Raw genomic sequence first — 18191 nt, 5'->3', positions numbered from 1 at the left:
TGAATAACATGTTAAGTTAGACTCTGTATAGACTTAGTCAAATTGCTACTACTGCTATCAACTCATTGCAGCAAATTGTATCTCGGCTCTAATTTAAACCGCAGTTCCCAGAGTTATCTGGGGGGGGGTCCTAAAAATAAGAAAATTAGTATTTAGGGCTCAAACTAACAGATTTCGAATAAACATAGATATTAAAAACTCAGAAAAGGGTAAAGACTTCAGAAAACTACGGACTTCAAGCGAGAATTGCAGGAGAAAAATTTATTACTGGTATCTTGGAATTTACTAGGGATTAAAAAAAAACTAATGACGTTAGGTCAGTGAAACGTATATGCGAATAATGTATAACCGATATTTTGAACTCTAGTTGGGACTAGAGACTTAAGGCCAATGATATTTGCAGAAGAAAAGCATGTCGCTGATATTTCGTCTTTATTATAAACAAGGCGTCGTCAGTGCAAACAAAATAAATTTTGAAAAAGAAATAATACAAAAACAAGCGAGCATCTGAAATGTAAAACCTAAAAAACGGCATACGGTAAAACGGCAAGAAGCAAAAATTTTAGATGAAGTAGGATATTCATATTTTTGGGATGAAAGGTCAGAGATCGAATTCGGATACAGTGGTTGATAAGATAAAAGAAAGGTCACACGAGCAAGTGATACAGCAGTGGCAGGCTTGGAAGGAGGCCTCGGGATCTCTGAGTCTGTATAGTACAGTGAAGGACACGTAGGGGGAAGACGTTTATTTTCAGTTGGGGTTGAAAGGGGAAGAAATAAAATTGATTTTGAATTTAAGAGGCGGATTGAGTAAAATTGGGCAAAGGGACAGGATCCTTAGGGGTCATGATGTTAACCCAATCCCTTTTTAGATGTGTGGGGAAAATCATAAGGATGTTTATCATTTTTGGTAAAATGCCGAGTAATCTGCGGATCAGATAAACCAATGTTTTTAGTTAGTGCTGGCAGATGGAACGCAGATGGAAGGGAGTACAGGATTAATAGTAATAATAACTTCAAGGAAATTGGCTAAGTATGTTGATGAAGGGCTGATACATCGTGAAAGATGTATCTCTTTATAAATATTTTCGTGAAGATTCGTATATAAGTACTTTTTGATTTTTAATTTATTTGTGTTTTTTTTGTGTTTTTTTGTTGGTTTTGTTATGTTTATGTTCTGTTTTTGGTTCTTTGTTTTTTCTATGGCAGGATGGCTTTTTTTGGAAAATACATACATACATACATACTTATAAAAAGGCATCATAAAACTAAAACAATTCAAAATAACAGTAGAATTTAGATAACAAATACGGAAGTAAATTGAATACTTTTGTCCAATTCCGAATAAAATTAGAATAAAAAAAGAGTTAAACAACAAAATCATACTTTTTAAAATTGTCAGGAAAAAACATTCTATTAGCACTGATATCACCTTATCATTTGCCTCCTGCTCTTGATTGCTCTACCTAGGGATTTTATCTAGACTTCCTTCGTATTTTAGTAATGGGCTCTTTTTTAAAACATCATGATAAATTTAATCTGAGTCCTGGTTTTCATTCCTTTGTTTATTACCAAATTCAAGTAAAGCTTATATTTCATTTATATGGCCTCTTCCCCATTGTGTAAAATAGCCTCTTTAAACACAACAAATTGGTTTAACATAAAGTTGTTCTGCCAGCGCAGAATCAAAAGTTTTTTTTTTTTTTTTTTTTTTTTTTTTTGAATTTTCGTTGCTTAAAAATCCGTCGCTGATATTTCATAAATTCTGTCATAATAACCTTGAATATTTCGTTTTAAAAGTTTTTTTGAATATTCAGTCAGGACGAATATATAGGAGGAAAGGGCATAGCGGTTATTCTCGTCGTGAATGTCCGTATTTTACATACGTTTCACTCAACTTTTATTTATTGTGTCATCGCTGAATTTTACGTTTGTCGTAAAGATTTCCCCTGAGAAGATTTGTGTGGGAACATCCTTTCCCATCGCCTGTACATAGATGCTATACATTTGTTTGTTTCTTTCTTGGAAATTTACTATAGGATTCCTCGGGGTCGAGTGAAAAAATCAGAATCGACGCGAGCTTTGTTGCCAGAGTTATTGGAAGAGGTGGCGCCAAGATTCGTGAACTTCAGGATAAATCGGGCTGTCGAATCCAAATTCTCAAAGAAGAAAGTGATGAATATGAGTCGGTAATCTCAATATCGGGTAGCAATATTGAAGAAGCTAAGCGATTAGTTATGGAGATTGTTGAGCCTTTTGACGCGCAGAAAAATATGCAAAATCTAAATATTGAGGTAAGTTTTTTGGCCTTTTCTTCTCACAACTGATATTGAGTATCTACAGTAAAGAAGGGAGGAGGGCACTCAATCTTGGACATGGCTGTTTAGATGTGAGTATCTCAAAGAATATTTGCATTGACTAGTCTTTATATAATGGTTTGCGCAGATAATTTCAATCTTAACTGGAAAGCTCAGCTTTGACAATTCGAAAGCTTTTGCATCAAAAAGGCTTTTACCGGGCCTGGGAAGAAAGAAAAATTACCATAAGGTATTTGATTGTTAGTAACGGCACGTTGTCTCTGCAGAGAGGATTTTTAGTTAAGTACTTCTCTATTATGCACAAGTCTATTATGATATCGAAAGTTTCATTATTACGTAATTCTAAAAAAGGAAATGAGGATGAATGACAAATTTTGAAAAAAAACTTTGAAAATGTCAAATGACAAATTTGATATGACAAATTTATAAAATATCAAAGTGACATGTTATAAAAAAGAGCGGGCAATCTCTTTCAGCATGCTCGGCTCAGGAAAATGGGAAATAAGTCAGTTTCTCAAAATACCATCATATCGCTTTTGAATGGCCGCAGACGAGCTAGGTCTTGGAATAATTATTCTTATTTAAAGGCAACAATTGCCTTTGAAAATTAATTTTCATTTTGTTTATAACTTGCCTCATTTCTAGTTTAAAATTTTTTCCCGTATATTGTCAGCTCGTCTTGTCTTTCTTGGTTCTTCGTTAAAATAAAGTTTCCCTGAAAGAAAAATCGTACAAGAATGTAAACATCGTATAAAATTAACTCATAAAATCAAGATCATCTACCCCTCACCCCATCCCCGCATAGGGAAAATAACTGATAATTAATAAAGTCGCTTCAAATTTATAAATACGAGGAGAAAAATAGAAGCCCGAAAAGTTTTGTTAGGCCTCTAGGTTTTGTAAAATCTCTACTTTGACTCTCTTAATGACGCTGCGAAATCCTTTACAAAATTAATTTCTGTTGGACCAAAATCTTCTTCAATAAATTTCGCCAGTGGAGACTTTTAGAATGCCAACGGTTTTAATCAGCGAAAATACAAGTAGATTGTTAGAAATTTTCCCACTTGTTACAATTACTATGTTATGCTTGAAAATAAGACGAAACATAAAATGTTTTAAATTCACCCTTTCAGGTAGAATAGTTTTACCATCGTGCTTAAACAATTAGCAATCTTCAATATTTTCAATCGTGTGACATTAATTTAACTATAAAACATAGATTTTATTCTACCAAAGGCTGTTTATGTTAACCAATTTTTTGTCGTATAAAGCTGATTTTCCTAGCAAAATTTATTAGATACCTTTTTTCGACATTCCAGAGTGTCACGATTCTCAATTTAAAATCACAGCAGTGTTTTTAGATTTGATTAGTTGCTATCAATTGGAAATGTAACAGGGAATTATTTTACTTCCTGAATTAGCATCTGAGGTAAATTGGCTCCTTATCAGATCTATTGATGTTACTTGTCGATTTGACTTTCATTTCTAGTGCCGCTAAAAGAGCAGTTGTCGCTTTAGTACTTCTTGAAAAGCTCTTTTCATTCTTTGTCGACTCAGTTCTTGAAAACAGTTGTTTGGGACTTATTACAGTTTATTACAACGGATTGACCCCTCCTCCCCTCCACTATTACAACATTGTGAACTTTGTTTGAACCGATATCATTCAAGGTTTCTCAATCTCATTGCAAAAATTACTGAAGTCCATGTCGCAGACTGACTTGGAGCAAAAACAAGGGAAGTCATGACTCGTTGCAAAAACAAGCCAAGTTCTGACTCGCGTTCTGCAGTAGGACTTATTAAATCGCTTTGTTTATGCTTGCTTTTGGTTTTAATATTGTTCTTTTCTTCCCTCGAAAAATATTTTCTAAATTAACTTGAAGAATAGCAGCTCAATTTTCAAAGAAAAAAGTAACAAAGTATGACGTAACTAAACTACAAATTTTTCTTAAGAAATTTAACATTTACAAACTAAATACAAATTAAACTAAATTGTAGATAACTAAACTGTAGATAACTGTAAATAAAACTGTAGATAACTAAACTAAAAAATTTTCTTAAGAAATTTAACATTTAGCCTTCAATGCTTAGCTGCAAATGTTAGCGTTATTCTACCTTGCCATCTTCGTATAAGGCTACAAAACAATAATAACATCAGACAGATAAGCTAAAACACAATATGTGGAAAAATTTTCTATTTATTTCAGGCTACTCCAAGGTGTGACTACTCGGTAAGGGTAACAGTAAGTTAGTTACTTAAGTACGTGCAAATCATTTGGAATTGATTTGAGGTATTTTTGCGTTGAAAATAAATGGCTTCTTCTGCTTTTCCGTTTCAAATTTGACAGATTAAGGTAAAGCCTAAATATATAGGCTAAAGGGTAATTTGGACTGATTCAGGTTTGGTAATTACCACCATTTGGCTATGTACCGTCCAAGAACACCTCATAACCCTGAAAAACCACTTTCTGGAAGCTAATTTTACTGATAAGTTTTCTGATTTTTTTTTTTTTTTTTTTTTTTTGTCATAGGATAACGCCGAAAGTGATAACTTTGAAGTGATTGACTGGGCAGGTATTGCCAAACAAAGTGAAGAGATGACACGACGTAAGTGGGCGTCCCTCCCCGCCCTTAAAAAAGATTTCTATTTTGAAGAACAAGAAGTTGCCGAAGCCAATCCTGCTGACGTTGCAGCCTTCAGGTAGGTTTAGTTATTTCTATGTATTTCAGTCTTAAGCTAATGACCAGATTGCAGAGAATGCTTGCTAGGAACTAACTTTAGAGCCTTAAGAAGGCTGTAATTAGCTTGTAAGTGATGAAACAGAAGAGTTTGAGAACAGTTGTTCTACTGTCAAACAGTTCGTGTTAACGAACTGTAAGTAAGGAGCGACCCGGCTCAATGGTAAGCGAAACTATAGAAAACGGGTTTTTGATACCAATTGATACATCAAAAGAATCAGATTTCAATGCTGAATTAAAATATATAACTTTCATCAAGTTTAGTTATGCCCATCAAAAGTTATGCGCCTTAGAAAATTTGGCTGATTTTCGAAAAAAGGGAGAAAGACCCCTAAAAGTTATAGAACCTTGATGAAAATCACACAATCATATTCAGCGTATCAGAGAACCCTACTGTACAGGTTTCAAGCTGCTATCTACAAAAATGTGGAAATTTGCATTTTTGCCAGAAGAAAGATCACGAATGCGTTTTTTTTTTTTTTTTTTTTTTTTTTTTTTTTTTTTTCAGGGGTGATCGTATCGACCCAGTGGTCCTAGAATACCGTGGGAGGACTCATCAGATCTGAAATTAAAATTTCTAGTGCCCTTTTTAAATGACCAAAAAAATGGAGGGCAACTAGGCCCCCTCCCACGCTCATTTTTTTACCAAAGTCACCTGATCAAAATTTTGAGATAGCCGTTTTGTTCAGCATGGTTGAAAATATGATAAATATGTGCTTTAGGATGCCTTAATCCCCCGAAGTTCCCGGGGGGATGGCTGAAAGTTATGAACTTTGCCCTATGTTAGCATATAGTATTGGTTATTAGGAAGTATACAGACGTTTTCAGGGGGATTGTTTCAGGTATTAGGGGGCTGGGTGAGTGGGGGTTATGTGGGAGGATCTTTCCATGAAGGAAGTTTTCATGGTGGAAGGGAAACTGCTCTGAAGGGGGCGCCGAATTTCACAGCATTATTTAAAAAAAATATCAGAAATTAAATATTAAAACAAACAAGTTTTCCAACTGAAAATAAGGAGTAACATCAAAACTTAAAACGAACAAAAAATATTACGTGTATGATTGGGTTCACCCCCTAGTCAGTACCTCGCTTTTTAAGCCAAAGATTTTTTAGTAGTCTCATAAGAGCTTTTTATTCTAAATAACGGCCTTTGTGATTAAGGGGTCATTTTTAAAGAATTGGAACAAAATTTGAACTTTAGCTTAAATAGCGAGATATTGACTAGTAGGCGAGCCCCCTAATATACGTATTGAAATATATGAAGGTAGAAGGTCGTTAGGTAAATTAATTCGTAAGTTACGTATGTCTATTACTAATGAAAGCGTTCGTATATAAAATTAAACAAGTTTCGTGAGGGCCATTTAACCAAATAAAAGTAAAATTAATATGCAAATTTTATTTTAATTATTCATGTATGGTGAGCCAAAATCAAAACCTGCATCAATTCAAAAACGTTCAAAAATTAAATAAAAAAAACAAGTTTTTTTCGCTGAAAGTAAGGAACGATGTTAAAATTTAAAACGAACAGAAATTATTCCGTATATGAAAGGGGCTGTCCCCTCCTCAACGCTTCGCTTTTTTTTAAACAATAAAAAACTTTAGCGTAAAGAGCGAGGCTTTGAGGAGGGACAGCCCCTTTCATATACGGAATAATTTCTGTTCCTTTTAAGTTTTAATGTCGCTCCTTACTTTCAGTTAAAAAAACTTTTTTTTTTATTTAATTAAGGCACAAAACTGGCATTTTCTGTATACATAGTATATATACAAGTGATATTGCATACAGAGTGAAATCAAATGTGAACAATTTTTTTCATTTTTTTTCTTTTCAAATTCTTTTCATCTTTATTTTACAAATTCTTTCATCTTTTTTTTCACATTCTTTTCATCTTTATTTTACAAATTCTTTCAGTTTTTTTTTCAAATTCTTTTCATCTTTCTTTTACAAATTCCTTTTATGATTGGTCGGTTAATCATACTAACCCAAACGTTTTCTGTTAGATGAAGAAATGCGAATAGATGAAGTGGTTTACTTTTTCGTAGTCTATATGTGTTGTGGGCAAAGATATACCGGCTTGTGTACGATTATGGACTTAATCTAAAACGTATTGCTTATAAAGCTTCACGTTACATATAACCATCCGTTTTTCAACACAAGGTCATTGAAAAGAACAAAAAAGGGCAGAAAAAACTAAACAATAATAAGCTGTGTTTATCTTTTTTAGATTCTTGGTCAGAATTAAAAAAAAAATTGGTAATATTTTTTGCCTGCATAATCACATAAACTGAGTCATATACAACACCAGTTTTGTATCTTTTTTTTCAGCTAGAAGACACAGATCAAATAGTTTCGGTTTTCCAAGTTCTTAAATGGAATTACCAAAAAAGCCATTTACAATCAAGATTCCTCCCAAAAAGTGTTTTTCAAAATCAAGGAGACTAAATGTTCCAAGGTGGTTAATTGCCCCCTCTCTCCCCCAGATGACGCCAGCGATTCCGCAGACGAGATCTGCCAATGGATAATAATTGGAATTTATGGTGTAAAAATAATAAATACATCAGAAAGGGTTTGTTTCCGCAATTAGTTTCTTGATTAAATCACTTGTTTGGCACTAAATTGACAACATTTAACAGGATGTTCATCTAACAATCTAGCATCTAACAACATTCAAATAAGCGAAACAACTAACAAAATAAACTTACTCGCTTATGTACATATTGAAATTTACGACTGTCGTTCATAGTGAAGGGATAAATCACTCAACTGGAAAACTTCAAAAGAAGTTTCATTTTGTTTCATGAATATCTGGATTTCAAACGAATGCTTAAGTTTCCTTAGTTCCAACCGAATATTTCTGGAGGAATCAGATTATTCTGTTGTTTAAATATTTGTTTTAACTAAAACAGCTACGGCTATTTTTAATATTCATAACACTGACCAGTTTCAAAACTAGGTAAATATACCTATTACGGCCTTTTGGCATAAATGTTTCTTTCATGTTTTGTCCGATGTAAAGCCCAAGTAAAAAAAAAAAAATAATAATACACCTAACATTAGTAGTAAAAAATAATAAATGCCAGCAAGAGATACTATATCAGCTCTATGTGTTTTCTACAATCTGAATATGATCATCGTTCTGCATTTCTTTCTGCCATCTAGAGGTCGTCCATTGTAATTACATATTCTGCGGGTATTATTAACTTTTTTCTTTAATTTTAAGGGAAGGAGTTTCCACCTCAGGAACTGCTATATAGTAGGCTACTCGTATATTACTCAAATTTGCAATATATCTTTTAAACTGTTTTACTAGTCTCAAGTCTGTGCCAGTGACTTGTATGCTTATTTTCTGTAAATTCTGATTTGTATTTCAATTTAGATGGTAAAAATGGGAACCTGATTTTCAATGAGAAAAGTGAAATAGTGAATATAGAACTTTTTCTAATACAGCTTAAAGTATAGAGCAAATTCAGTAAATTCAGAGAACTTTAGTGAGATAATTAGATATCTAACAGCTCGTCATATTGGTTCATATTGGTCAGAATACCTACCAATTCTAGGCTACTTCAAGGGTACATGCTTACGGACCTGTCAACCAATGTGATAGGCCTTTTTGACTTGCGTGAAAACACTACGTAAATAGTAGAGCTGCAATTTAGATATAATGCCACTAAGGATTGGTATACTAACAACTCACCGCAGCACCAAGCCGCCTGAGGCCAACACAGCTACGCACGCTCCTCCTTCACCCTAATCTATTCAAAGCCTCCCTTTTTACACCCGCCCACGAAGTTCCCATTTCCTTTAAAGCTTTCTTTATGACGTCCTCCCACCCCAGACGGGGACGACCTGCTTTCTGGTTAGCCCTAGACGGTTGGCCGAAAAGAACAATCTTCGGCAATCTGTCATCCTTCATCCGCACAACGTGCCCTTGCCACCTCAACCTTTCTTTCATTATAGCCCTAGAGATCAGTATTGAACCACATTTTTCGTGTAGCCTATTGTTTGAAATACGGTCAGTCAGCCGGGTGCCCAGAACAATCCTTAAGCAATTTCTCTGGAAAACATCTAGCAAATCTTCATCCGCTTTTCGGAGCTTCCATGCTTCAGAGCCATATTTGACCACTGTCATCACTGTAGCTTTTAATAGTCTAATCTTGGTTTGCAGACTTATCTTCCTATTCTTACAAACTTTTTTTTAACTGTGAAAAAAGGCCCTGAGCCTTGGCTGTTCTACTTTTAACATCTTCACTGCTCCCACCATCTTTACTAATAATACTACCAAGTCAAGTGAAGCTGCCCACCTGATCAATCTTTTCACTACCCAATGGCACCTTTTCATCTTCACTTATTCCTAGCCTTAGTGACTTAATTCTTTAAAATTAAAAATTGAAAAACAAAATATTTCAAATAAGCAATGTAGGAAATATTTTGCGCGATTTTTAACCGTGGGTGGTCAACATGGATTTGAAACGATAAAAGGGGATTAAAGTAACAGTATGAATGCATCCTTCTTAGTTCGTATTGATTTACTTGGATTTGCTTGCACCCATATATAAGCAATTTTTGTCTGAAGAAAACAAATTGGATTTACTAAAATTAAGTTTAAGATTATTATAAGGAAGCCATTTATGAAAAAAACACCGCTTTCATATTCGGCAGCACTCTGTGTGGGGTTTTTCAGCCAAAAATTACGGCTCTATCATCCGCAAGTATGAAAAAATACCAACATACCCTTGAAAACAACTTTGAAAGTCATTAATATAAACTAAATACAAAATGGGACCCGATTCTGACCCTTGGGGAGCACCATTATTATCAAAGGCCTTAAAAGTTGTCTTGAAACCATCAAATTTTACCCTAATACTCCCATTAATAACGTAAGAGTAAAGGATATTCAAACCTTTACATCTTGAAAATGTCTTCCGAAATTAATTAAATTTATAATATATTTTGGAGCAGGCTTTCATGTATAATGTTAGATATTATTTGTTTTTGTCTGTCTAGGGGATAATTGCTATCAAGTAATATAGGAGCAATAGCTCGCTTCGTTGATTTATTTGCTCCAAACTAAACTAATATTTGATCAAAAATTTTAATTTACTGAAAAAAGAGAGGACCTTAGATTTCAGTATCTCCTTATGGGTTTTAGATGGAAGGAATAGTAAGGAAATGGAAATAGTAAGGAAGGAATAGTAAGGAAATGGTAGTTATTAATATTCCTACCATCACATTGTTATGCAAAATTAGGTTTTCCAAACATCTCGAAATATTCCTCTAGAAAATACATGCACTTTAAAAGTACAACAAAAAACAAAACAGATATTCAACTTGCAATAAATTTGACCTAATAATTTGAAACATTACTAATTGAATTGCTATTTTTAGTTTCACTTTGAAGTTCAGAAAAGGGAATTGGTATCTTAAAAATACTTCTATCTTGCAACGGTGGGAGGTACTGTAAATACTAGCGGGAGGTTTTGACCATCAGCTGAACCACCAGAAGTCAACCTCTTATACTTTGTATCGCCAGCTACATCAACCAATCTAAAGAAGTTGATTGATTCAATTTGCCTATCTACGTTCCGGGCCTCCTAATAAAACACGAAATTCTCATGGGGTTATCCGAAGTTTTAAACGTTTTTTGTAATAATATCTTTGGCTAAATATAAAAAAATTAAATTTTATTTTTAAGCCGCATGAAAGGCTATCTTTGTGAAAAATTAGTTTGACTTTATATAGATTTTTTTTAAATAATGCTTCTCAAAAGAGACTCGGTTTGTCAAGTTTTTGTAGAATAGTTGTTACTATTATTGCTTACCTACGGAAAAAAATCTCAAAATTACTCTTTAAAAGCTTTGAATCTATTGAAGTGATCCAAGCCCTTCAGTCAGCACCTTCAAGCTCCTCTTTGAGTCTAGATGAATTCGTTTTTTACTATTTTTGTGCACCTCAGAATTATTATGACTAAAGCTTCATAATCTGTAAACTTTAGGAAGTTGGCCTACCTTTAAAAGCAAAAAAATGAAACTTATTTGGCGTAGAACCTACATACAACGATATTTCTTCGCTGAGATATAACTATAGTATAACATGATTCTCTGTTTAATTCAAATAAACTTTTTTTTAATGCCTTTCCAAGGATTGCATAGTAAAATCTTTCAATTTTCATTCTTCAGCAAGAGTAATTTCCTGATTTTACGAATCTTAGGTGGCGCATCGTCATTGACTTCTTTTTCGCTGAATCTTGCTGAATTAAATTTTTTCTAGAAATTTTCTCCATCAGAAAAAATCGAAAACCAGCTCTTTAATATGAGCAGTTTTCTTCTGTTTTTTACTAAAAAGCGTCTATAGATTGTAACTTTAGCTTTATATTGTAACTATGTGTTTTTTTAATGAGTTTGCGGTATATTATGCTTTCAGGAAGGAAAACTTTGACATAAAAGTAAAACATCATAACGAGAATGACCCAAGGCCGATACCCAATCCTGTTCTAACATTTCAACAAGCATTCCGAAAGTTTCCAGAAATTCTTGACGAAATCAAGAAACAAGGATTCACGACCCCTAGTCCAATACAATGTCAATCTTGGCCTATTTTGCTGCAAGGGAACGATATGATTGGTATTGCTCAAACAGGAACAGGTAAAAGATCAGATTTTTAGGGGGAGGGATATAGTTTAGGGATATTAGAAATATCCTTAGGGTATTTCTAATATCCCTATTAGAAATTAGGGTATTTTTCTAATTTACATTAGAAAAATACTAATGTAAAAAAGATTTATGTAACTAAAACGGTTGGAATGTCGAAATTGTTCAATTTTTAGAAAAATGAAGAGAGCTGTCAAATGTTCCCGTGAAATGCAGAGTAATACCTAGTAAATTTATTAAGGAGAAAATTTTGTTATACAATGCAAAAAAAGGTAGCTTAACAGAACATAAGATTCAAGATTTTAATAAAATAGCATTGAAGAAAATTAGTACTTTAGATAAATAATATTGTAAAATTGTCCCCACCAAAACGGCTCTTATATGCTTTAAACGGTCAGATAATTTAAGTAGTGCGGGGATAGACATATTATAGATTGCATTTAAGGATAAATAACTAGTTGGGATAACACCTTCTGCTATCTGAATATTGTTGATTCAAAAATATATTTAAATATGAGGTGTTCAAAGCTATAAATTGATTAAGCCCAATTTTGTATTTTGTGGGATTTGAGCGTCACTTAATTGATTGTTAACTTTCTATGTCAGAAGGGATAATTCCCAGAAACAGTATTTTCACATTTTTGCCTAGAAAATGTATTCTTAAAAATAGTTGGGAAAGGTGTTTTATGAAATATCTTGAATACATTTTCCAGTAAATACTGTCAAAATAAATTATACGAAGATGACGGAACTAGTTTAGCCATCGAATATTAAATAATTATGTGTAATATGATGGGTAAATGTGATGTATAAAATGCGGAATACAGGTTTTGGGGCAAATGAATTTAGATAGTATTCCTAATTTAATTGCCCCCAAATCCCATATCCTACATATTATTATTGCACCCTGGTCTAGAATGCTGATGAGCCACCTGACTGTTTGGCTTCAATGAGGAATTCATTGATATTTTTGGTGTAACAACGGGTAATCTATTTATTTCAGGCAAAACGTTGGCATTCCTTTTGCCAGCATTCATACATATTGAGCATCAAACTATTCCCAGAAAGGAACGAGTTGGCCCAACAGCCTTAGTTTTGGCTCCTACTCGTGAGCTTGCACAACAAATTGAAAAAGAAGCAAAGAAGTACAACTATAGAGGAATTCAAAGGTAATCATATTTTTGGGGTTTTAATCGAAGTTCAGAGTTTCTTAAAATATTCGGAAGGGGTTGTTGCAGATGCATGATGAATAGAAATTATTTTGGTCTGGTTTCTGTGGCTCATTTTCGATTTAAGAAAAATAAACGGAGAAAGAACAAAAAAACTAAAAGTATAAAGACCAATAAATGAAGATTTCCTCTCCTTTTTTCTCATCCTGTGTCATTTTTGCTCTCTCTAGGGCTAAATACGAGCTGTGTTATTGAATAGAATGTGGTTATTCACTAAAGTAGCTTTAAGCTAATATGAGCATTTCAGTATTGAAAAAAAGAAGAATTTAACGGTGTAAGGAGCTACAAAAATCGCAACAACAATTATCCAAAGTAGCTGCTTCAGCTTCAAGGTCAACACAGTGAGATATAATGAGAATGGCATGCTATAAAATTAATGGTCAAATTGACAAATAAAATGGTGCACAAGGGGGTCACCATATCTTTCTATTGTCCAAACAAAATTTAAAAATATCTCCCTTTAATTTCACTTTCCTTTTATTGGCAAATCTCAAGGTTTTTTTTATGTCGTTTTGATTGGCTGAGTATTTTGTGTTTTTTGTTCAAACTGGTAAATTAATTATTTTTTATGTAAATAATAATGAAGCCATATAAAATTGCTGAAAGTAAAAAAAAAAAATAATAAAAAGTTGGTAAGAAATACAATGGTATTGATTCAAAATTAAATAAAGCCAGTTATTAGACCTGAAGAAAATTTGTTTTGTGTTTGAAAAATGTGGTTTATCATTTATGGGGCTGCCCTTGAAACAAAAAATGTTATTTAGTGATTCATCATAAAAATTGATCCAGAGCAAGCGAAACTGGATAATCAAGTGAACTAAGAATTGAAACCCTGGTCAGTTGTTACCTACCTATTTAATTTCCTATATCTGGTAAATCCCAGTCAATCACTAAAGTTTAGCTCTGAAAACAGTCGTACCTGAAGCCTAAAACCAAGCGAGTATTTCTTATCCCAAGCTCTGTAGGTTTATATAAAATGATCACGAACTTTATATGTGGTTTTGGTATGGATACCCTATTTTGTCTCACGGATTCGGATTATGATTTACATTTGGATTTACAAAGTCTCAACCTCTGCTACTTACAATTCATAAAGCGTAAAGCCATCTTATGCTGTAGTGCTAAAAAATTGTCCACAAGATATCAGGGATCCCCATAACCACAAATGGTTTATTGACAGTATATGCAAAGAAGCTTCAAATGATATTACGGGTCTTAGCGATCGATTATCGACTGGAAAATTGTTGTTCACTCTAAATCAGCAGCTGATTAAATAGTTGAGAGTGTGAAAGCCGCTCAGCCGTCTATAAGTGCATCTATCAAAAACTAGTCTTCGCAGCCGTTGTTAAACAAGCCCCAAATCCTTAGACCTTTCTGGCCTTCAGTAACTAATCCCCAAAAGCACAAAGATAAGTCCGTGTGGCACTTCCCGCACGTTTAAAGTGTAATTGAGGAATCGTAGTAACCTTGACTTTTTTCTAAAAGAATAACTGCGCGTTGGTTATGAACGTCAGCCTGTTCATGGAATTTTTCTTCCTTCCCTGACGATGCTTTAAGTGTCACGAGGTAGATCACCTAGCAGTGAATTGCCAATTAAGGGCTATTTGTGGCCGATGTGGCTCTGCCAATCACGTATCTGATCGTTCAAACGCGTGCACAGCTAGTATGTTCTATGTGTTATGCAAGAATGTCGGCCACACCTGTTAGGTTTGTGAAAACAGAGATAATTTCACTTGCTATGCAACTCCTGCTAAGCAAAATAGTGCTGGTGGTAGACCGTCGGTACGTCTTGTGACATACGCGAATTCCACTTTACGTTCGATGCTTTTTGGTTCCATTGATTACTATCTTGCTGTTAAGGTTAATAATGTGTTCATCTATAACTTTTACTTTCCGACTGATTACCTTAATAATACGCCTGAGTGCCTTTTTGCTCCTGCCTCTGAAAAGTTGTGTAGAAACATTTCGAGTATTATCTCTAGTAATTCTGCATGTCTAATTGTTGGAGATCTTACTTGTAACCTAACTGCTTCATCTGCCAACTCTTCTCTGGTTGGTGAAATATTTTGATAATCATTTGTTTGCTGTTCATAAAGACCAAGACTTCACATACATTCACAATTCCTCGTCCACATACAGCATACACCATGTTGTCGCTTCTTCATCCTTAGATGTGTCTCAACTGAAGGTTTTTTGTAATTATTTAATATCTGATCATCTGCCCGGATCGTTTTCTTACTCACCAAATAAAACTTCCTAGATGCCTATCAGTCACCCAAAAACCCCAAATCCATTGTATATAAGTAATTAGGCATTAATCGACACTAAACTGTATTGAGACAGTGTTTTTACAGTCCTTTCCAAGATTAAGGTACCCTTTGTCCTGATAATCAAGTTCTCGCTGCTGTCCAATGAGGAAAAATGTATTCTTCTTGATATCTGTTATACAGAGATATGCCACGCTTTACAATATGCAAAACCTCGTGCTGTTCCATTGAAGGTTCGCCATCTAGGAACTGTTCCTAATTGGCATGTAAATCAGTCTCTCCCAATCACATGATTCAGCAAAGCTTTGGCTATATCTATGGATAGAATGCAACCGACCACAATTTGGTCCTGTTAATTTCTTTCGCATCGCAACAAAGAAGAATTTTGCCAAGGAACTTCGGAACCGCCGCAAGCAAATCACAGAATAGGCGGCACACAAAATCATAGATAACCCTCGATTCCTTTGCTCGACGCTCCGTCCAAGGATCCCCAAAACTTCCCTTTTCGCTGCCTATGTTCCTTTATCTGATTGGTATCCTTTCTATGAGGCGTAATTCTATCCACCAGATCTCTCACTCGAACACAAATATGCTGAAAAGCCTGACCAATCTTTGTATGCATCTTCTGACTCTGATTATACAGTATCTACAACGTCTATGGCTGATGCTATTATGCACCTTGAGCCAAAGTTGTCACGAGGCATGGATGGAAGTCACGCCTTACATATCAAAAATGGTGGTCCTGTGCTCATAGAACATCTCATGTTACTACCGTAGATGTTTTTTTACGCAAGGTTCGGTTCCGTCAAAATTCTGTGTGGGAGATCTTTCTCCTATTTCTTAAAAACGGAAAACATCCAATCAATGTAAATCTTTCAGACCCATAGCTGTATCAACCAGTTTATGCAAGCTTTATAGACTACAGTTCATAAAAGAGCTTGAAGATAAATGTTACACGCCTCTACATCAACTTGGCTTTCAACAAGGCATTTTATGTGCAGACGCCCTTGCAGTTCTTCCTAGTACTCTGCTTGGTGCTTCTTGTACAGGTAGTTCACTCGCCTTGGCGAGTCATGATGTTCGCCGCGCCTTTGACTCCCTGATCCACCTCCTTATGCTTTTAAGGGCTGTTTAAAGAAAAGTAAATCCGGCTATCATCAGATCTCAAAGGGATATATCTGCTAAGCTACGATTCCGACTTGAAATCCCTCTTAAGCAAGATCAAATGGCAAGGCCACTGGATAGAACTGTACCAGTTAAGAGAGGAGCCAGGACAGGTGCCATTGCTTCACTTTGTTATTTCAATAACTATGTCGAAGCTCAGGACCAGTGTGAGATGTTTTTTGTTCTTTCCGACCTCAATATCTCTTTAGTCACTTTTGCTGATGACATTTTTAACATCAGCTGAACTTTGGACAAAATTTCTGAAACTTTCCAAAAACTACAAGCAGAATACTTAAAATCTGGTCTTGAATTTAACGCTGAAAAGTCCGACGTAGTGCTTTGTGACCGAAAAGGCCCATTTCCCGATGAAATTGTTCTTGGAAATTCAAAGATCCTTCCGTCTGACCAAATCGCTCATATTGGTATTCCCATTGAAAATACAATTCCTCACACTCGTCATCTTCTAACGGAAGGCATCAAACGCCGCATTTCAGGTTCATATGCTTCCATAGTCTCTACTAAGCTTCGTTTCAATCGCCATTATCTGGCAATGCTGTACAACACTGTTGCCCTCCCCACATCCCTTTTGGAAGATTCTTACAAATGCTGATAAATTGAAAATCCGCTCCACTTTCTTTCGTTTCACACAGAATACCTACTGAGATATCCAATTTGGACTTGGAGTTCAAAGCTCATCAATAGTCTTCTTATAGCAGATCCCACTATAGCTGTCGTGCTCTTTTTTCTTCTTTTTTTTTTTTTTTTTTTTGCAGTGCTCCGTCATTTTTTTTTTTTTTTGTATGAAGACGGGTTTTCAATAAATAGTAGTAATAATAATAATAATTAGTATATGCTATTAGTAATTTAGCTAGTTAGAACTGTAATTAAATTGCAAAAGACATAAGGTTTTTCCTGTAATGGCTAGATAAATGCTATGGCAAACCTGGTAGAAGAAACACAAACATATTAACGTTAATACTGGCCTTAATTACCTCTTGTTTTATAGCATATGTGTTTACGGTGGTGGAAATAGAAGAGAACAGAGCGCTAGCATTAGAAAAGGCGTAGAAATTGTCATTGCTACTCCTGGTCGTCTCAATGATCTCATTAGTGCAGGTAAGTGATCTTTATGCGATCAGCAAAATTTGACGGGCGCAACTTTTGTTGTGGTTGTAGATTCATTTTTAAGAGAATGTAAACACCGTTGAAGATTTATTTAGTAAAGAATTCAAAATAATTAACTCTAAAAATTGTACTATTTTTTAGGTTTTTTCTTTTGTTTATGAAAGAAACTTTAAAAACGCATCAAGCTTTGTTGAAATGCATTTTGTTGCTTTTTTGAGTCGAACAAAAATTTGTGGGGTGGGGTGGGTGGTTTGAACCCGGCACCCCCTCCCCTGGATGCTGCCTTGAGACTTATTACTGAACTTGTTTTGCCAGCTGCACTAATTACGCTAATTTTGTCATATTATTCCCTTAAAAAAACTGCAAGAAACTCCAAAGTCTAGATGATTTCCGCATTCTTGTTTCGACACAAGCGAGACTTAGATCGTCGAAAATTAATGACCCACCTATAAAATTTATTTAATCATTTAAAATTAGTTGATGAATTTCTTTGAGAAAATGGGTTAGTAAAGAAATGCTAAACAATGCACTAGCGATATAAACCAAATACTTAAAATGCAGAAGAAAAAAAGATAGACTGAATAGTTGATATTGTACAACCGAAATATGCAAAATTTCCAATTAAATGTGTTGTGTAATCAGTTAATGAGCTGTATAATAGTAACACAGTAACGACTCACTGCTTAGGAAACAATTTTCACAGAGCCAT

At 34.5% G+C, this 18191-nt stretch overlaps 1 protein-coding gene across 3 annotated transcripts in view; it reads left to right on the top strand.

The window, feature by feature from the left end:
* The window catches only part of LOC148944308 (putative ATP-dependent RNA helicase DDX43), a 61824-nt gene that overhangs the window by 25491 nt on the left and 18142 nt on the right, over positions 1-18191 (top strand). For all 3 annotated transcript variants that reach the window (XM_089099772.1, XM_089099773.1, XM_089099771.1), the window contains exons 5-9: positions 2040-2294; positions 4847-5016; positions 11471-11691; positions 12701-12866; positions 17364-17473. In XM_089099772.1, coding sequence (XP_088955898.1) covers positions 2040-2294; positions 4847-5016; positions 11471-11691; positions 12701-12866; positions 17364-17473 — 922 coding nt within the window. The remainder of the gene's footprint in view (positions 1-2039; positions 2295-4846; positions 5017-11470; positions 11692-12700; positions 12867-17363; positions 17474-18191) is intronic.

This window comes from Artemia sp. Qi Xiang Cuo, chromosome 14 (genome assembly GCF_049724085.1).
Source record: "Artemia sp. Qi Xiang Cuo chromosome 14, ASM4972408v1, whole genome shotgun sequence".
Taxonomy (NCBI): domain Eukaryota; kingdom Metazoa; phylum Arthropoda; class Branchiopoda; order Anostraca; family Artemiidae; genus Artemia; species Artemia sp. Qi Xiang Cuo.
Note: the sequence above shows the minus strand (reverse complement) of the source record. Positions and strands in the feature narration are given on the sequence as shown.